At 33.5% G+C, this 21,866-nt stretch overlaps 2 protein-coding genes across 4 annotated transcripts; both read right to left on the bottom strand.

The window, feature by feature from the left end:
- Positions 1–2,474: 2,474 nt before the first annotated feature.
- LOC104239240 (proline-rich receptor-like protein kinase PERK4) lies at positions 2,475–6,323 on the bottom strand. Its single transcript, XM_009793821.2, has 9 exons — positions 6,214–6,323; positions 5,231–6,074; positions 4,434–4,979; positions 4,098–4,184; positions 3,931–4,001; positions 3,681–3,757; positions 3,418–3,565; positions 3,130–3,291; positions 2,475–3,021 (listed from the first exon to the last, which is right to left on the bottom strand). The coding sequence occupies exons 2-9, from the start codon at positions 5,952–5,954 to the stop codon at positions 2,812–2,814; spliced, it is 2,025 nt and encodes a 674-aa protein (XP_009792123.1). The 5' UTR covers positions 5,955–6,074; positions 6,214–6,323; the 3' UTR covers positions 2,475–2,811.
- Positions 6,324–11,183: 4,860 nt separating this feature from the next.
- On the bottom strand, positions 11,184–20,135 carry LOC104239239 (F-box protein At5g49610-like). 3 transcript variants are annotated; one of them, XM_009793820.2, is made up of 3 exons: positions 19,906–20,135; positions 13,176–13,344; positions 11,184–12,514 (listed from the first exon to the last, which is right to left on the bottom strand). In XM_009793820.2, exons 2-3 carry the CDS (start codon positions 13,338–13,340, stop codon positions 11,414–11,416), a joined length of 1,266 nt encoding a protein of 421 aa, XP_009792122.1. In that variant the 5' UTR covers positions 13,341–13,344; positions 19,906–20,135; the 3' UTR covers positions 11,184–11,413. The 3 variants fall into 3 exon arrangements, with proteins under 3 accessions (XP_009792122.1, XP_070024368.1, XP_009792121.1); XM_070168267.1 differs by lacking the exon at positions 19,906–20,135 and adding an exon at positions 14,915–15,101; XM_009793819.2 differs by lacking the exon at positions 19,906–20,135 and adding an exon at positions 14,956–15,100.
- Between the last annotated feature and the right edge of the window lie 1,731 nt (positions 20,136–21,866).

The raw sequence follows: 21,866 nt of genomic DNA, 5'->3' as shown, positions 1-21,866 counted from the left end.
AAGCGAGTGCATTCACACAATTTGCCACATCAACGTCTAGGGGGTAATGGCTCTCAAAAGGCCTAGTTGGGAGGGGAGGTAATTAAGATTACGAATAGTTTAAGACTATGACTAATAATCCTTAGACAAATTTTGGGGTGGTAAGGTATGTTGCCAAATATATTTCAAAGATACATCATATGCTTTCATAAGTTTGGTAAACACCGAGAGTGGATATACTTTTTTCCTGCATATAGTCTGAAATATTGATGACATGGAGGTGCTTATTTGGCACTTATTTTATGTGGCAACTTGATTCTAAAATTTGGCACCAGGATGATGGATTTACAAAGATTTTAATTTCTAACACACGGAAGGTTATAAAAATAATATTTGATCTAACTACCTTTTTTTCCTTTAATCCCTGATCAAATTGCTTAAGTCATGTTGCAAAAACTTCAAAGTTTTTTGGTTTGTTATGACGCTTTATATATATATATATATATATATATATATATATATATATATATATATAAGGGTACGCGCTTTGCACGTGTATCATATATCAATGAATATATAATTTTAAAAGATTACATAACTATTATTAAATTAATATGTTCGAGTTATTGAACAAAAATTAAAGAAAAAGATATAAGTTCCTGAAAATAATGAATGTTAATCCAATTTAGCTACGCGCTTTGCGCGTGTACCGTATATCAATGAATATATAATTTTAAAAGATTACATAACTATTATTAAATTAATATGTTCGAGTTATTGAACAAAAATTAAAGAAAAAGATATAAGTTCCTGAAAATAATGAATGTTAATCCAATTTAGCTAGTCCAATAAAATAAAAGAATCTACCTCACAAAAGTTCTTATATGATTTATTGTGATTTCTGCGAATTTATGTGAGAACGTTTTTATAAAATTTATTATTATTTTCGTTACTTAATAGTGAAAACAAATAACAAATTGAATTAATACTATAATATAATTTATTTTGCTCTATTTTATTATTTCTTTCGTGGCCAACGCTCTTCATGCGAAAATAAACTTATGTACCTTAAGAGTTTTATCAAATTGAAAAATAATTTTACTCTCATGATGATCTCGAAAAAAGAATTGAGTTGAATTCTTTTGCTAATTTATTCTCAGTATTTAAAATTATTTATTTATTTTTGCGTTGGGGATATAGAAAATATAGATACTTTTGAACTCATTCCTACTCGAACAACATTTTCTTTCAATCATTTTTTGTGTAATATTTAAAAATTACATTCAATAATTAGAAAAAATATATTTAATTAATTTCAAACCTCTCCCTTTTAATATGTAGTAGCAATATATAGAAGCTTCCCCATAGCATTATACTTGCCTTATAACAAGAATGAACGTCAACTATATTCCATATGGAAATCGCCATAATCAAATATAAGGAAAAGAGAATGTAATCCTCTTACTTCTCTCAAGTAATATTTATTTTAAAGTCAAATATAATTTCTTTATAATTCAAATAAGGAAAGATTCAATAAGCAAATTTTAGTTTATTTCAAAGCCCAAAATATTAGAAAAATAACTAAATTATGATTTTGTCTAATGTGAAATCTATTTTTAAAGGGTAAAAAAGACGAACAACATTAGCAAGAATTTATCAAGAATTATGCATAAATATAATTTAAGAAACACTTTTCTACGAATTTATCACCAAATATATCTTATAAATAGATTAAGCAATTAAATTCATACAAATTCTAACAAAATTAGCAATTTTATATTGGAGTTGGAAGCGACAAAAGTTCAGGAAAAAAAAAAAGGACGAAGACAAAGTAAGTTGGTGGGAGATTTGGAGTTAAAATTAAAAAATAATGGAGATAAAAAGTTATAAAGAGTTCTCACCCTAAAAAACTAAAAACTAAAACTAAAATAAAAAGTTCTCCCCCCCCCCCTCCCGAGAATTGGAGAGTGTAATTATACCTCTCCAATTACACCTAATTACATGTTGACCAAGTAATTACTTGGCGAGACAAACACGCCAAATTGTGTAATTATATCCAATTACACCTAAATTCAATTCCTAGATGACTTTCCAAACAAGCTCTCATGTAATTAGTAACTAATTATAAGGATTGAATGATGCATTTGTATATGATTATGTTGCAATAAACCCTTGGTTTGATAACTATCCGTAGAATTACCTCCAACTCTTAATCTATTAGTGGGTATATTTCATGTAGACCGCAATTGTTTAGCAAAATATAATAACAGTAGTAACAGAAATCGTCGACAACAGTTTTATTTTTTGTTTTGATAGGTACAAACTGTTGTACATCTTTGTGATAACAATGAAATCTTCCTCACTAAACCTCCGATAAAGTAAAAATTAAATCATTCACAATAGACAAGTTTTTGGTACATAAATTATTTTGTAGTTACAGAGGAAAAAACTTTAAAACATAAAATATAATATACTAGCAGGCATATATCACTATATTATAAACTGAAAGGTTTTCAGCATTTCAGTAGAAATTATATGTGAACTGCTGTACAAATTGAAGTAAACAAAAAAGTATAAACGTGTTCTGATCCTATAAACTTTGTTATTCAAATCAAGATATGAGTAAATGTACACCATAGACATTGTTATAATCTCAAATCTATGTTACTGATTCCAGTCAAGAACCATTTGATATGATTTGGAAAAAAAATCTCAAGCTTCAGGTGAACCTTTAGAAAAGCAGCAGTTCCATTCCTTTTAATAACTCTTGTCTCCCCGAGGCACCAAAATCTCTGCAGTCACTGCCCGAGGAGGAGAGTAAGGGTTGAGTCTTTACTCACTTGGAGGTTTTCCATGTTCACCGTTATTGAATTCTTGGGTTGTCATAACCATTTTCCTGAATTTCATCATGTCAGCATTATACATAGCAGTATCATAGGCCTGGGTCACCCCGCTTGAGGCCGCAAAGCTAGGTGTTTTTCCAGGTCTTGCACTATCGTTCAAGTCCTCCAACGATGCATTGCCTTCTAAGGTACGTACAATCTATTCAGAACAAAAATTTTATAAGTGGAACTAGTTACCTGGAAAACAAGGAAGACTATCTGCTACAACATGTTGATTGTAGTGAAAAAATTATTAGGTCAATCACACCTGGCTCATTTTAGGGCGTCTTTTAGCAGAATGGCGAATGCTAGCAGCAGCACAGGCTACCATGCGATGTAGCTCATCTGTATCATAGTTTCCTTCAAGGCGCACGTCTACCAATCCGTCATATACTCCCTCTTCTAGTGCTCTTGTAAGAAGCGGCCTAGCCTGTATACAGCCATATATTAGATCAATAAGTAAAGCAAAAGATAAAAGTCTAAGCACATAATTTAACATCTTATCACGATCAAATCATAATGCTTGAGATGTGGGAACTGTGGATCCAGAACAAACCCAATCTACTAAGCTGTCTTCCATGTATTTATCATTAGGATCAACAGGTCGCCTCCCGGTTATGAGTTCCAACAGCATGACTCCATATGAAAATACATCTGATTTCTCTGTTAGCTTTCCACTGGATGCATATTCAGGAGCCAAGTACCTGCAATATGTTGTTACAAAGTAATTTTCTTGCTTAGATACTTCTTATCTAGCCAACTTTCTGCATATAACTTTCTAATTGTCCAATTTCAGAATAGAAGTTTTATATGACTCACCCGAATGTTCCCATAACACGAGTCGACACATGAGTATTGTTGTCAGAAGTAAGCTTAGCCAATCCGAAATCTGCCACCTGAAAACAAAAAAAAAAAACATTCAATTTCATGGTTATTAAATCATTCTTAAACAATATTACGTGGTCTTAAATCAAAACTTATTTTGCTTATTTTCATTGACATATTCAGTGAAAAATAAAAACACATGACAATGTAAGTTTATACATAAACAAAATGCGACTCATTTTACCAAGGCTTCATAATTGTAGTCTAGTAGAATGTTTGCAGCCTTGATATCGCGATGGATAATTCTATGTTGGCCTGCATGAATAAAAGAAAGAAATGAGAGAGAGAGAGAGAGAGAGAGAGAGAGAGAGAGAGAGAGAGAGAGAGAGAGAGAGAGCAGAATGTTCATACAATCTTCATGGAGGTAAGCCAGACCCTTGGCTGATCCCAAAGCAATTTTAAGTCTGGTTTCCCAATCCATGACAGGTTGACCTTTCCCTGCAACGATAAATTTGACTTCACCCTTAACAAGCATAGAATTAAGAAATGTATTGAATCGATTTTTTTTAATGAATTGATCCGAACACAACTTCCAACAAGGAATTCAGAGATTACTAGTAAAGGATACTCTGATTTCACATTATAAGATGGTTTTAAAAGAAGACTTTCAAATATCAATACTGAATGTTTAGCTAGACTAATTAGTCTCAAGAATGAATAAGGCATTTTGAATAGGAAAGGATGTACCATGAAGGTGGAACTCCAAGGTTTTGTTGTCAACAAATTCATAAACCAACATGCGCTGTCCATTAGCAATGCAATATCCAACAAGGGACACAAGATGACGATGATGAACTCTGCTAATGATCTCAACCTCAGCCTGGAATTCTCGTTCGCCTTGTCCACTACCTGCTTTCAAACTCTTGATAGCAACCTCTCTTCCATCAGTCAAAATACCTTTGTGCACGTACCCGAAACCACCTTGGCCTAACAGATTGGCATGAGAAAATCCATCTGTAGCCTTCGCTAACTCCTCATAACTGAATTGGCTTTGAGAGAAACCACCAAGTCCACCCATGTTAGGTGATTGAGGAGGCAATGGCCCTTGGCCTGGCGCTTGTCCTGAAAAACCTGAGCCGAATTCGCTGCTTGAATTAGTTGCCTGATGTTGAGTAGCTGCAGCCCAACCACCTTGAGGAATCCCCATTTCACCCTGCGGTACCTTCATGACGTGTTCCCCCATAGACTGACGTCTGTTCCACTGACTGTTATAATTTTCATATTGATCACTTCCTAATTTAACCCAAAATATACAGAGTTGTTATTCAGATCTATGTTTTTGGAATTCCTCATTAAAATGAGAGCAATGCTATAACATTGTAGTAGTAATAATGTTATTCTTCACATGCTAGTTTACAAGAAAACATTATTCAAAACCAATGCAATATTAAAATCCAAAAGAAAATGAGTTGAAGGATTAAATTAAAAGAAAATAATAAGGTTTAAATATTTGAAAATGGGAATTATTATACTATTCAACAAACCTTTAGGTGGACCCATATAGTATCTCTGCTTCTTCTTCCTTTTATTACACCATACACATAGAACGATAACCACAATAACTAATAAGCCGCCTACGGCAAGTCCAGCTATTACAGCCACATTATTTGAGGAGGAATCAGAATCAGGGGAAGGTGTCGAACCGTTGTTCCCTGAGGAACCAGGTGGTTTATCTGATGGTCGATCGGGTCCAGAGTGTGGAGGAGGAGACAAATGTGCTGCTGCATGAGGAGCTGGAGGTGATTGTGAAGAAACAGGAAGTGGTGGAGAAAATACAGGTGACGGATTCTTAGGAGCAGGTGGTGATGGTGTAGTGTTTGATGATGGCGGAGGAGATTGTACAGGTGGTGATTGTGAAGGAGGAGGGGATTGAGGAGATTGAGGAGATTGGTTATTATCATCTTTTGGTGGTGATGGAGAAGATTGATCATCTTTGGGTGGTGGAGATGCTGGTGGAGGAGAATCGTTTTTCGGGGGTGGTGCATCAGGGGAAGGAGGAGGAGATTGTGTTGGCGGTGACGACGGAGGAGATTCATCTTTTGGTGGTGGAGATGAAGGAGTAGAATCATTTTTCGGTGGTGATGAAGATGAAGATGAATCTGAAGAAGGTGAAGATGGTGGAGGTCCATCTGAAGAAGGAGGGCTACTCTTGCTAGAACTAGAATCAGTACTATTATCGGAGGAAGCAGTATCAGGAGATGAATCCATAGTTTTTGTTTTTAGCACCAACGTTGAGCTTCCGGCCGAGATTCAATGTCAATAATATATACACACCTGCCGGAAACTCAATATCTCCTGTTAACTGCTCTTCTCAACAATTCAATGTCCCTAAGATATTATTGCCATGACAATGAAAGAAAAATGTTATTTTTTTTTGCATGAAAATATAGCATATTAAATCAAGGTACTTCTTATATTAATGTAGTTATGGAGAAAGAAAGAAACATGCAAAGAGAAAGAGTTTTACCTCAAAGAAGAACAAGAATGAATGGTTGTGAAATGGAATAGAGAGAGAAATCTTAGCATTGTGTGAGTGTTTTTTTTTTTTAACATCTTCCAAAGAAAGTCTACCCCTTTCCCCAGCCCCAACCCCCCAAACAACACTTGCTTCCTAAAAAGAAGGGTGTTTCTCTCTCCTCTTTCTTGTGCCAAATCTCTGGTCTTTGGCTTTCAACACCTCTAATTTGAACCAAGATTATTATGAGTTAGTTAGTACTCTTTCCATAATTGTAGCTCTTCCTTGTCTTTGTGCTTTCTTATCTGATTACCTCACAATTGTCATTGCTCTTACTCTCTCTCTCTATACATGTGTATCTTTAGTCCTGGTAGAAGAATTTGCTTAGACCATTTAGTTATTGTGTGATTCATTAGTATTAGACATGGTTATCCAAAATTTAATTTGTTGAATGACTGCAAATATATTCGTTTTAAATTTGATAGTCCATAACATTTGTCTTCTATAATAGTAATATTTTGATTCAATTTGATCTCCTTTATTTTTTTTTTTTTTTTGAGTTTGAAAATTTGTTCCAAGGATCGTGATTACAAGTTTGGTTAATAGAACAAAGAGTAATACTGAACCGCACAAATCGAAATCGAACAGTAACAAACCAAATAATTTCGAATATATCTTAGTAGGATATTGGTATAATATCAATACTATTAAAAATCAAAAATACCTAGTCCAAAACTTTCAAAGCCGTATCAAACCAACAGATGAACACTCTTAGAATAGGGAAATTTGAGCAAATAGCTCAAGTAGTGCACTATAAAGACTTTAATTGATCAGGAAACCAAGTATTTATACAACCATTTTTAAATTAAACACACACGCATATTATATATATATATATATATATATATATATATATATATAATTTACCAAATATTACGAGGCAGAGACGGCTCAATATTATTGAGGGCCTAAAGCCAAACTTCCATAAGAGGCTTTTAATTATTTTTTATAATAAAAATTTCATATTATTTTATTTGAAATATAAATTTCTAGCTTTTTCAGATGCAAAATTATGAATATTTATTTTATAATCAGTTTCTTTTAATAGTTATTTTTTAACTGATAATATACCCTGGGTCTATTATCCAGGGTAATGGGGAGATTAACGAAGATGTAGCACATCACATCGGAGCGGGATGGATGAAGTGAAGGCTCGCTTTCGGTGTTTTGTGTGATAGGAATGTGCCGCTAAGACTTAAGGGTAAGTTTTATCGAGTGGTGGTTCGATCGGTTATGTTGTATGAGGCTGAGTATTGGCCAGTCAAGAACTCCCACGTGCAGAAGATGAGAGTATCAGAGATGAGGATGTTGAGATGGATATGTGAGTGTACCGGGAGAGATGAGATTAAGAATGAAGCTATCCGGGACATAGTGGGAGTAGCCTCCGTGGAGGACAAGATGCGAGAGTCAAGGCTGAGATGGTTCAGACATGTTAAGAGAAAAAACATTGATGCTCATGTTAGGAGGTGTGAGAAGTTGGCCATGGAGAGTTTGAGAAGAGGTCAAGGTAGGCCTAAGAAGTACTGGGGAGAGGTGATTAGGCAGGACATGGCACTGCTTCAGCTCATTGAGGACATGACCCTTGATAGGAGGATGTAGAGGTCGAGGATTTAGGTAGAATGTTAGTAGGTAGTTTGTAGTTGTTCACCGATAGTCTTAGTAGCATGCATGTCTCTTCATATGCTTAGATTTTTTTATTATGTTATGTGGTTTTGTTCGCCTCATGTATTGTATTCTCTGTTGCTATTATTTGGTACTACTTATCCTTTATCTCTCCCTTTTCTTTTCTCTTACATCTTTCTTCCTTCCTTCCTTTCCTCTTCTTCTTGCCCTTCCTTAGCCGAGGGTCTATTGGAAACAGCCTCTCTACCTGCATTAGGTAGGAGTAAGGTCTGCGTACAGACTACCCTCCCCATACCCCTCATGTTGGGATCAAACTGTGTTTTTTGTTGTTGTTGTTGTTGTTAATATATATATATATATATATATGTATTGTTAATCCATTTTAATTTCTTGTGCCATAGTTGATCCTAAGTAAGATTTTATAAATTTTAATTTAAAAAACTTCTTTCAAATTTCTAGTTTGTGATCGAGGACGACCCGTGACAACTGTTACAGAAACTGTTACAATTACTCTATATGCTATATAAGCATTTGAAAAAGAATCAAATCTTTTTATTGGATTGAGTATATCAATTAGAGTACTATCATTTCTTCCTTTTGGAATTGTATCAAAGATTCAACTTTTTTTTCCTTAAGTTTTGAATAATAGAATTCATACTTTATATTTGGCTTATTTAAATTTTAATAAATACTAAAAGGATAATATATGCATACGTATTGAAAATATTAAGAAAAATAAATGTGGATGAAACTAGTACTAAAAAGTTGGAATAGAAGAACCCGATTCATTAATTTGATGTGAAAATAAATATTTGTTGCTTTCAATATACTTCTGATAGGCTTTAGCTTGATTGACGAAAACTCCGGAACAATATGATCTCTTGGAGGCATAAAGAAAAACTGTAACAGTAGTAACGTTTGGTGAGATCTAAGAAAGATTAAAAAAGAAAATTGAATATTGTGCAAACCAACAAAGGAAGTGGAAAAAGTTTACATAATATTTAATGAGAAAAACACTAAAGAAAAAAGAATAATCACTTGATTCCTTCCATAAATTTTGCATTTATACGCTAGGAACCCATTTTTTAAGAAACAAAAATATCTTCTTCTTTTTTTAATTTTTTTTTTATCAAAATATGTAATAAGAGTAAAAATACTTAATTAAAAAAAATTATAAAGTAAAAAATGGGGCCCCCTAAAATTGGGGGCCTAAAGCTTGGGCTTTAGAGGCTTTATCCAAAAGTCGGCCCTGTTACGAGGTCAAGTAAAGGGGCATTTGCATCTATACTCACTTTTTGTGTCACGTTTTAACTTGTGCCCGCTTTGCAAAAAAAATTACAAGCGTACCCGTTTTTCGCATAACTTCAGCATACGGGGCTGAAGTAGCAAAGACAATCACGCAAAACTTCAGCATTCTATTAGTCGGGCCTGAAGTTCAGCTCTAGAGCTGAAGTTTTTGTTTTATAACTGGCGAAATTTTTATTTTGTAACTAGCGAACTTCAGCTCTAGAGCTGAAGTTTTTGTTTGTAACTGGCGAACTTCAGCTCTAGAGCTGAAGTTTTTATTTTGTAACTGACGAACTTCAGCTCTAGAGTTAAGTTTTTGTTTGTAACTGGCGAAAGTTTTTGTTTGTAACTGGCAAACTTCAGCCTTCTTAGAGTGTTTTAACTCTTAGACATCTGCGTTTGAGCTTTTGGGACATCAGCTGAAATCAAACAAATTAAAGACTCCCACTGATCCCTCCCTAAAGAATCACCCACAAACATCATTGTTTTCCCTTTCATTTTCAACAGAAACTCAAGCCCATTGAACTTATCAAGAAACAAAAACCACCCCAACAAATCAAATACTGCAACACCCATCAGCAATCCATCAGCAAAAGGAAAAATAATAAAAAAAAAACTTTTGTATTTAATAATAACAAAGTACGTTCATTATGAATAAATGTTTATATAAAATGCTCAAGTAATGACACTGAGGTTCAATTCGTGAAATTATTTCAAGAAAAAATTATTGAGTTGATTTGATAACTTGGAATTTTAAAAATTTCTGTTCTATAGTAAGATGGCTTCTGAGGAATTGAGTGAACCCACAGAAGGAGAGATATTGTTACATCAATGTTAAGTTCCGGAGAGATACGAAGATTACTGGGAAGAGGAGGAGGAGAAAGGGGTTAAAATTGTTTAAAAAGTGGGTACAAGTTCAAAATTTAAAAAAAAATAAGTATAGGTTAAATGGGGCGACCAAATAGGACGCCCCGTGCAATTTTTACTTAAGTAAACCTCAATTAATATTAGGCCCGCCTATGATTCCAAAGGAGAGGAACCGTGTATGATGAAATCTAATAAATGGATTTTTTAATATAAGGAAGATAGAATAAGACAGTTTTTCTTTCTCATTCTTCTTTCTTTGGGTAGGTTCAGTGGATTTTCAAAATTCTCTTGCACAGTCAATAGTTAGACTCTTTTAAAAATAGTAGAGCATGTATTATATTTCCTCACAGATGCCTAATTTATGAAGACGAGCAAGAAATCATAACGCACATATTCACAAAAAAATGCAGTGTTGTAAAAGAAAACCTTTTGTCAGATTTGGACAAAGAAAATCTCAAATACGACCTCTCATACTCATTTCATGGATTGGGTTTTATTAAAGAAGAGGGAAAATTTTGTGTGTCAAGAACAACATATATTTCAAGGGACATTATATTTACGCTGGAGTGTCTACCTCTGAAACATTTCAAAAGACTATCTATCTACCAACTCAGGCATTACAAAAACCAGTAAAGCCACGAGTGATTCTATTTTGTGCCTCACACAACGCAACTGACACTCGTTGTGTGACGCATTTTTTTATCTCACATATTTATGGACTCATATCTTACACATCTGGGTCCACAAAATTCTGGGACGCACACAATTGTGAGACAAAAAAGAGGTCTCACACAACTAGTGTCAGTTGTGTGAGGCACAAAATAAAATTTTTCGTAAAGCCACATTATATACATAAATTATGCTAGCTGGAAAAGGAAAAGGATTACTTCAAACTAAAACATGTTGCAAAATCACTTCAGAAGGCATAAGAGATAGGCAATCAAAAACAAACTGTAACCACTTAAAATCAACAAAGGCAAAGGAAATAATTGCTATGCTTCAAAAGGGTAATAGCCACTACTCTCACATAATTGATGGTTGCAGGTTAATTCTTGAAACTCCCTTTCAGTTTCAGAGAAGCCAACCATATAGCTGACTAACTAGCTAAAAGGAAGGAAGCAAATAGGAAATTCATTGCGCGATAGTAAAGTGAATAAGCACTTATATCCCAAGAAACTTCAATATGTTTTTACTCAAAATCCATTATTTACCAAAACGAAAACGTCACCGTGCATTCTACTTTTATACATCCAAGTCAGAATTCAAACAGAGATTCTAAAAGAACAGTAAATTCTTGGATCACATGCTTCAAACCAGAAGATGAAGCAGTGGTTTTCTACTGCAAGGACAAAACATGAACATAGACTCCTTCAGCTCAATGTAAGGTAACAAGGCTGTTTATGTAGGGCAGGAACTTTCTGCCAAGACCAGTATCGCCTGAACTCATCATAGTACGTTCAATTTTCTGCTCCCTGGGGTGATACAAGTATATGAAGCTGCCTACACGAATCACCACAGCATCACTGTTAACACAGGGTAGTACCTCGTATTCTAGAGTGTAACTCCTATTGGGTCCAAGATTGATGCTAACACTGCGCTTCAAGCTCATTTCCATGCCTTGGTAGATATCTATTAAGAAAACATTTCCAGGCTCATTATAAGCAATGATGTAGCATAGCTCACCTTCCATCTGTGTCAAGGATCCATGTCCCCCAATAGGTATAGTAGGTAAATATATAATCGCAGGGAGCTCATCTTTAACAGCAAATGCCAGTACTTCATTCGATGCCGTCTCATAGTAAGCAACTCCCTTCATATACAACCCCCCACCAACAAGACTTGAATTTTCTAACTCAGTACAGTATGCAGAGGAGCACTTCCAGGAATTTGATTCTGAAGAATAAATCTCAAAGCCAATAATTGGCTGCCCAAGCAAAGGAAATGCGCAGATAACATGATAATACACCTCAATGTTACGAAGAGAAGGCTCAAATGCAAGAACAACTGCTGGTTCAGCTCCATGATAATACTGAGGAAGCGGGAGCATTTTCCAGTCTTGGGTTGCAGGATTGCAAACATAATACTTGTCCCACCCCTGACAAAGGAGCAAGCCGTTGCAAGAGCTTAGGATCTTGACCTTTTCAGGCAAGAAATGAAGGGCTGGGTTGGGAACTCCACTTGCAGAATGGTCCAGAGATATGAATCTAGGATCCCATCCCATCTTCGAATCTTGATAGAAGTAGCCCGAAAAACTCTGGCATAAGAAACTTTGTTGGTAGGTCAATAAGGGACCACCTATCCATTTATCCCATTCTTTGGATACAGCCCTAAACTTCATCAGCGATTTAGCAGGAAGGAAAGGGAGCACATGTTCTTTCACCACATCTTTGAGCTTCATGTCCTCTTTCCTTATGATGTGTGCAGGAAATTTCTCCTCTTCCATCTGATAAGTGGCAGTAAAGTCATAATCTGCAAACTGCAGTTCAAGAGGAGAGACTTGTCAAAAGAGGTATATAGTAATTAAAATGAAGAGATTTTGTTCCCATAGACTTGTTTAGTTTCTTCTTCGAAGAAGTAATTATTTGACAAAGCATCTAAAGTAAACTCAAAAACAGGGAGACACAAAAGCAGAAAGATTATTTCTATGAAGCAGAAAGGTCTGACAATGCCATTCTCAAGAAAAGAGGGGACTAAAGATTAGCTAATCATGAAACATAATGAGATATTCTATTACTTGAAGCTTGTATATTGCATGAATGGTGAGCCAGCTGCATTCATCATCACAAAAATAAAAGAAAATGGGGAAGAAGAGGGTAACGTATGAGAACTAAGCAACACCACTTCAAAATGTTCATTCAATATTTTTGCCAAATATGACTCGGAGATAACATCATATGCCCATTATAACTTTTGTCTTAAAAGACCAAGGAAGTACGCAATCTACTTAAGAAGAAAAAATACCTTAACAAACAAGAAATCAAACAAAAGAGTACCTATTTTACTCTTTTGCCCTGAAATATGTAAAGAGAGCAAAATTCACAGATAAGTTTGAGACCTATGTGCTTTCATGGAAAAGAAGATTAATCATTTCATAAAGAGTTTGAGCTAAGAAGAAAAACAAAAAGGCTAAAACATACCAAGCGAAGTCCACCTTTCTGAGGTTTAGTTGCTGAGGAAAATACCTTGAAGGTATCAAGAATATTATCGTCCCATTTATCAGGAATATTATCATCCCAGTTATCAGGAATATTATTGTCCCATTCATCAGTGGCAATGTCATAGCCTGTTTCAGAGAATTCCATTTTTCTGCAATAACAAAATAGTCATTCCCAATTGCATAGGTTACTTATATATCAGCAAGAAAAATATTTGGTCACTGCAATAAAAATGTGCTTTGACACATCAAAGATGGGTGAGCTAGTGATAATGGCAACAATGCGAGTATAAAACGTGAAAATGTCTCTGGAAACTGAATTTAGTTACTAGTAATTAGTTATGATTTTGGTTCTTACTGTATCCAAATAAATCACATATAATAAAGCTGATGGAAACGTGCTCTTTTGGTACTTCTTTAACAAATTATCATAAATTGACTAACTTCATTGTTAAATCATGTGGCAAGTAAGATAAAAGCACATAATTCTGGTATGAAAGAGTTAAGCATAAGATAAGAGGAGCTTAGAATTGGCCAATAACTAAGAGACAACCCTATCATTTTCCTAGAGAAGTTTTTAATGAATAAGAAATTCCAATCTAATAGGGAAGATGTACATGTTCCATCCAAGTAATACAAGACACAAATGACTAGTCTTTGTTTTCACTCTTGATAGATGAAGAGCAAAAGAAAAAGGTCATCCAATGGCATAACAGGCAAGAAAAATAATCGAATATCTCAGAGCCTTAAACATAATGAAAACATAAGTAAATGAATTTAACTCTACTACCTACAGCCTCTGCTCGAGGAGGAGAAAAGATAAAACACATAAAGGGGAACATAGAGAGAAATTGAAGTGAACGAGAAATACAGACAAACCCTTGTTGAAAATTTCAAACAAACAGCATGTATGAGGACCAAAGGACAAAGATAAGCAGTTTAATTCAGAAATATACATGCAATGTGAGTGCTGATTCCTTGAAATTTCTGCTAAAATTCACTATCTTTCTTCTTCTTGTTTAATTCTAATCAGGAAAAACAGAGAAAATAATAAAGATTAGAATTTGGCAGAAATTTCAAGGAATCAGCCACTTATATTGTACTACACCAAATTCTTCCCAAAGAATCTATTAACAAAGACAAAGACTTTGTATCAAAGAATTTGAAAATGATATACTTACTTTATACATATTGGCATCATGTTCCCAAGATTAATTTAAAAAAAAAAGGTCTCATACGGTCATCGCTAGGGTTCGGTGTGGCAGAAAAGCACGAATTCTTGTTGACATAAATACAATGGAAAGTATACAGTCCAAGAAAATTTAGTAAAAAATATTTACACAAAAGAGAAACAGAAACCCATCAAGAAATTAAAGTCAAAGTGCAGATTATAGAAGTCAATATCACGCAAAACAGAGCATCTCATCAGAGACCAGAATAAACTTCCAAGATTCATACATAAAGATGACCATTAAATCGTTTATAACTATCAACGATTTGCGTAAAAAGAAGAACCCATGAAAGAGACGTTCTTAGAAGCACACAGAAAAAAGGAGAAAACAAGGGAATCAAATACAGATTACACACATTGGAAACGCAGAAATACGACAAGAAAAGACAAAATTAAGAAATTATTGATAGCGAAAACGACCAGGAATCGAATGGAAGTTACACATGCAATCACAATTACACGATCAGACATAATTTAGATGAACAACTTACACAGTGCTTGAAAAAAAGAGAGAAGACAGAGAGAGACAAACCAGTCGTAAAACCCAAAGAACGAAAGAAGGAGACGAGAGATTGACGAAGATGAGAGAAGAGAGTCAGTCCGTGCGGAGGGAATGAGAGTTGTGAGTTCAAAACTGGTATGTGGGGTTTTGCATAGGAGACTGAAACTGAAGAGGAGAAGATAATTTATATACCTTCGGCAATAAGTAAGAAATGGGAGGGGGTTACGTGGCTAATTTTCATTGGTTCACTCAGTCATTCTTTAAGTCAAGTCTCCGTAGGAGTCTTCCTAGCGGTTACAGTTTACTTGAGAAATAGTAGGTACTTTCATCCAAATAAGGCACTTTTAACCCAATAAACTCTCAACGGAATTTAAATAATGATGTATAATATCTAATCTCCAAAATTTATTTTGATTAAGATGTATTGATAGTAAATTCATAAAATTCAATCCTTTCACAAATTTAATAGATTTTGTGTAGTTGCAATGATGGCAAACTCGAGTGAAACAAATGGCAACAAAATCAAGCATAAATTCTCAGAAATCCTTATTTAATCCCTTCTAAAAAAAAATTTAAAATTTTCAATTTAGGTACTTTTCACATTCAATTAATCACATTTGGAATAAATATATGATTGTGCATTTTATCCTTCGTCAACAAGTTTTCTTAAATTTATTGTTAAACTATACGAGTATGTAACTATTCAATCTTTTATGGTTATGTCAAAGGACACAAATTCTGCTAATTGAAGGTTAAGACTTAAGCATAAGATAACCAAAATTTATAACTTTCCTATAGAAGTATTTAGTGAATCAGAAAAACCATATGTAGGATAACACTGGTCCATAGTTCCACCCAAGTAATATTTATTAACATAAATGATTAAACTCAAAACGAAAAAAATCAGCCAATGAACATAAAAGGGAGAAAGGGCCCGCAGATTTACAGAAGGAAATAGAGGAAATTTATTATTCTACCAAAAAACTTTACACAAGGAGGAGAAGAAAAGAAAAAAACATAGAGGATAGAGAGAGAATCAGAGAAGTTGAAGAAAAGAGACTTTCAGAGAAATCCATGTTGAAAATGTCTATCCAACGCCCATGCATAAGGACGAAAAGTCAAGACAATAGCTAGAAGCAGTTTAAGATTAATATTTATTTTTATTTTTTTAAAAAGAGAGAGGATAACGAATTGGAAATTTGGCAGAAAATTCACGGAATCGGCATCTATATTGTAGTAACAAAGACAACTAGTGTTGTCAAAGCATGCATTTTGACTAAGACTTTGTAATAAAAGAATTGAAATTATATCAGTATCATATAGTACCCAGCACGCATCTCCTAGCCAACTTGACTCAAAGTCCAAATATTAAAATGAACTCTCCTATCATCTTAACTACGGTTTTGCATCACATAGTAGAAAACCACCAATAAAAAGGAAGGAATATAATGAAAGTCTTGTATAAATTGCTCAATATTTATAAACTAAAAAAAGAAAGGCAACAAGAAATTCTAAGTGAACATAGGCATCTATCTGATTTCCAATCTCTCTCTCTATATATATATAAAAGAGGGAATTGAAGAGGTGACTTGGCACCTCTCTTAGACTAGGATTCTTATTTATCTTTTTTCTCAAATTTTTGCCATTTTCTTTTGTTTCTGATTAAGTAAATTAGCACGATTGCAATTTTAAAGGATGTATAATGGTTGCAACAATTAATAAACATAACTGCTATTGTATTATTTATGTTCTCCTAATATGATAATTAAAAACTCACCAGTCGTGTTCATCTAAAAACGGCTGCAACAGTTGCAATTTAAAGGATTTATAAAGATTGCAACAATTAATAAAAGTAACTCCTACTTTTAAAGGACACACAGCAGTGAGTAAAATCCAACTCATAAAGCTTTATACTGTGTACTCTCAAACAAAATTTAAAGTAGGTAATGGGAAGGTCTATAAGGCTTTATTGAATATAGGCTTTCTCTTTCCCTCCCTAAAATAAAGATGTGATTGTTTAATTTGATGGATTGTTCTTTTGATTCATTAGGTTGGACACGGAGATGTTAATTTTTTTTTTTAACATATCTTTGTTTCCTTAAATGGGAATAGTATATGATAGTATTTTATATTATTCTGTGTTGCTTGATATTTGAACTTTGCATACATGTGTTTTTGTAAATGTGACATATTTGATGCTTTCTATAATACCTTAGAACACCATATATAACTTTTTCAGTTTCTTGTATTCTCAGTTTATGGCGGTAAGGAGAGGAACTACAACATATTTCTTGAGAAGCACATCTACCAAGGAGAACAAGAAGCCTCCCTGGCTCGTACACATGGTCAAATCCTAAGAGCTTTGGCAGGGATTGAAGATATTGAGAGTGAAGATTTTATTCATCTACTACATGTGCTTGGTTTTTCTTTTATATATAAATATTAAATTCTTGGTCTCTTTGATGGCACATGTTGTTAGTGGTGTTGAAAAATAAAAACATATTACAGTTTCTTCATTAAATTTATATAAAAAGTACGGTGACCATTTTAAAAGGTAAGAACATTGTATAGCAAGGCAAAGAAAATAAGTCTGCGAATTTACAGAAAATCTGGAAGAATGGAGTACTTTGGTCGATCAAATGGAAAGAGGAGCGGAGCGCCAATTTGCACAAAGAAAAAAAGATAAAGGAGAGAAAGGAACAGAAACCGGGGAGAAAGAAAAGAAGAAAAAGAAAAATAAGGAAAGAAAGCGGGGGGTACGGTAATAAAATTTCTCCTCCTCAACTTCTCTATCTTTTTTTCACCACTAGCAGTTCCCTCAAAAAATTCTTCAGTCAAAAGTTTATTCGTTATATTCACCAATGTCATCTTCTTTTTAATTACTCACAATTTTATCACGTTTTCCATTTTCATTTTAAACCCATCCACATAAGCTTGGACATGAGGCAATTCGTCAAAGCCAATACAGATTAGGCTTTAATTTTCATAGCAGAAGCCTATTTGTTCGTTTGAATTTTTATTTGTATTCTTTAACTGTTTGACATTGTGTATTTTTTAGCATAAAAAAGAACACTACTTCGGAAGTACTAGATATTACGAGGACAGAGATATCTAAGATTTAAAATTTATGGGTTCAATCTTTAAAATTCTTAGTAATGAACCTATTATATTTTAAAAGTTATGAATTCACACCCACTATGTATTATAATTTCAATAATTTGTTACACCAAATTTATACTGTGCGTCAAAAATATTAGGTTCAAATGAACCCGGTACTATAACACTACGTACGCCTTTGATGAGTGAGTCAACAATGCATGATTTTTTAATGTTTTCATGCTAGATTAAATATGTTGAGACTCGACAATATCAGTAGGTCAACTTTTTTGGACTATTTTCTGTAATTTATATTTGAGTTTGTATTTTCATATTTGACAATTTTTTCTGGAAATTAAATGGTTAGGAAAGTAAGGGAGAAAATAAGAAGAAAAGATTAAAAGGTAAAAGATGAGAAATAGGTATAGCATCACGTATATACATTTACGTTAAAAGGATCAGCTATCTGACAATAAAACCCCAATAAAAAAAATTGGAAAAATATAAATCATATGTTAATATAAAATTGATTAAAACTTGAACTCTAATACATTAGATTTTATGACTAATATAATTTTAATATACAGGTATTAAAAAAATTATTTAAATCTTTTATTAATCGCACGAAGCGCGAGTAAATTCACTAGTCTTCGTATAGTTTCATGCAAAAACAGGGATTGACCCATATGAGGAATCCAATATATAGACATTAAGGGTGTGATTGATAACAAGGAAAATGTTTTCCCTGAAAAATATGATTCTCGAAAATATTTTCATGAAAAATGAATGATTCACTTATTTTTCCTTGTTTGGTTGGCGAGTGAAAAACTTTTTTCGGAAAATATTTTCTAGTATTTGGTTAGAGAGTAGGAAAATAATTTTTATGCTACTCTCCTCACCCCCTTCCCCCAAGTCCCCATGTTTCTTATGCTCCCCTTCCCCCTTCCAAATTCAAGAATTTAATTATTCTTCTAAAAATTCACACAAACCCAAATGAACTAATGTGCTTTACTTTTTACTCAAAAATAACATTGACATTTGTACTCCATAACTAAAAATAAAATACTCTTTTTTGGTTAAAAAAGAAAGTACTTTTTCTACATCACGAAAATAAAGGACATTCATTTTGTTGAAATGAAAGAAAATACCGTTTTTTAATAAGAAAATACTCATTTTGTTGAAATGAAAGAAAATACTTTTTTACGTCACACAAAAAAAATCATGAAAAGAAAGTACTTTTTTTAACAAAAAAAATTATACATAAAAAGAAAATACTCATTTGTTGAAATGAAAACAGTACTTTATTTATAACATAAAAAGAAAATACTATCAATAATATTTTTATTTAGGGTGAGGTGAGGGTAGGGTGAGGGGTGGAGGTTAGGGTGGGGTGGGGTAGGGTGGGGTAAGGGTGGATTGGGGATGTGGGGTGAGTTGGTAGGGATGGAGAATAGAGTGAGGAATATTGAAAAAGAGTTTTAAAAATATTTTCCACAAATTGAATGAAAATGAATTCATGAAAAAAATATTTTCAAAACATTTAAACCGGTAAAATTGAAAAACATTTTGCGAAAAATGTTTTCCTTCGTACCCCATACACCCTAAACCATCAATAATTTCCCAAGACTATTACAAAAGATAGACAGAAACAGATTGAAATATAAGAGATGGAAAAAACGAGGGATTCAAAGAAATTATCGAATAAATAAAAAAAAAAAACAGATGGCATACAATCGAAAGAAAGACAAAAAAACAAACAAGAAAAGTACTAATTCTGATTGCCAAAACGCTCAAAAATCTTGAAACTGAAAACAAAATCAAACAAGTAATCACAATCAGAACATGATCGGAAATAAAGATACAATTTTAGATGAAATAACTCACATAGCTAACGCAGTGCAGTCTTTTTTTTTCTTTTTTCTGATCAAGAGACAAACCCTGGAGAAAGAAAACAAGAACGAAATTGAGAAATTGGTGATCAAGTTTGAGAGTATTGCTGAAATTTTTGGTTTGGAGAAGTAAGCAATGGGAGTGGTGAGTTCAAAAATGGCAAAGGAGTTTTTAATGTTGAGGAGACTACAGGAGAAAGGCAATCTTCGGCAATAAAGAGGAAATTGGAGGGGTTACGTGCTTAATCTTTATTCGCTTTACCCAGTCACCTTTTTAAGTCTCGTCTCCCTTGGCTTTTTCCTAGTATTTTTCTACTCCATATTTTTACCAAAGGAACAAAATGGTAATTCTCATAATTTAGCTTGAGAAATAGGGTGGGCGTTACAGGGGAAAAACTTTTTATGTTAATCGCAATTAATTAATACTACATATTATTAATTACTTAAATCGTTATAAGTAATACTACATATTGAGTGCAGACAATTTTTTTTTATTAAAGTAACATCAGAGGGTGCCTATGACAAATTTATTTAAGTTTATACCCAGGGGCGGATCTACCTTATGAGTTATGAGGTCGGGATGCCACACCACCCGTTCGCTTCGCTAAAAATTTCACTATATATGTAATATATCTGTAAAACAATGGATATATTAAAGCAATGGCACCCAAAATTAACGAAGTCGATGTGGGTGCCAGTGGTTCAGTGCCCCTTGTGAAGGCTGTCATTTACCTCGGTAATGCGAGATTGATTCCCTGAAGGAGCGTTTCCTTTTTCTCTCAATTTTTTCCTGGTTTTCCTTTATTTTCAGTTGGGACTAGGGCCTCACCTCTTCTTTATTTTTTAGACTTTTGTACAATCTTTATTTTGTTTCTACTCTTTATTATTATACCGTACTTCATGAACAACTTTTTCCAAATTAGGCATATAATGTCTCTTTTTTTTATGACACAATATTAATTTAAATATTAGAGTATTATTGGAACTGTCTTTTCTATTGGCTATTGCAAAAAAATAACTTGATTAATAGTCGTTTTGAGTTGATTATTATAGGTTTGAACGTTGAAGGTTTTGCTTTAAACATATTATCATATAACCCGATAATTAACATGTAAAAAATAACCCAAGAATGATAAAGGTAAATTAATCTAGTCAAACAAAGAATACGTAATATTCAACTATTTTTTAAGCAAAAAGTTCATTGGAGACGCTCTTTTACGATTATATATATGTGTGTGTGCGAACCTAAATCGAACTTATTTGCTTTGTGAATGAAAGACTTATTCGAGTTAACTATAAACTAACCGAACCATCCTTCCAACTCGGTCTTGTAGCTAGTTGTAGGTAATACTTAGAGGCGTACACATAAGTTTTCATAAATAGTGTCAACATTTGAAAAAGTGAACAAATGAATATATACATATAGTGACAAAGTCAATTTTTGTATTTATATCCAATATTTTTATTTTATTTATTATTTATATATCATATATTTAGTAAAATGTTTTGGAGAAATGATGTCCTGTGACATCGCTTGGTGTCGTATATATTCGCCGCTGGATATACTATATGCATAAAGTAGTGGCACCCGCAATCTCTGATTTCTGGACCCGCCTCTGTTTATACCATGACTCAACCGTTGAGAGTAACACGACGCTAGCTCTCTTCACAATTCTTTAAGAGCTAGAAGAAGTGCTTCTATATATAAGCACAAGAAATTTTCTTTTTCCTATCCAATGAGGGACAAAGTTCCTTTGTTATTCAAAATTTTATTTCCCTCTAGCTATTTCTTTTTCCACCATTTTTCATTCACACCTCTTTTGTTTTAATTAATAAAACTCAACATATATTATTAGAGAAAATTACGGGAAAATAAAACAACGAAGGAGGGAATTAAATATCTTGCCTATTTTGGCTCAATTAGAAAAGAGACTACAAAGCAAACAAACTAGTAGA

Source organism: Nicotiana sylvestris, chromosome 2 (assembly GCF_000393655.2).
Source record: "Nicotiana sylvestris chromosome 2, ASM39365v2, whole genome shotgun sequence".
In the NCBI taxonomy this organism is placed as follows: Eukaryota; Viridiplantae; Streptophyta; class Magnoliopsida; order Solanales; family Solanaceae; genus Nicotiana; species Nicotiana sylvestris.
This window is presented reverse-complemented; position numbering and strand designations above follow the sequence as displayed.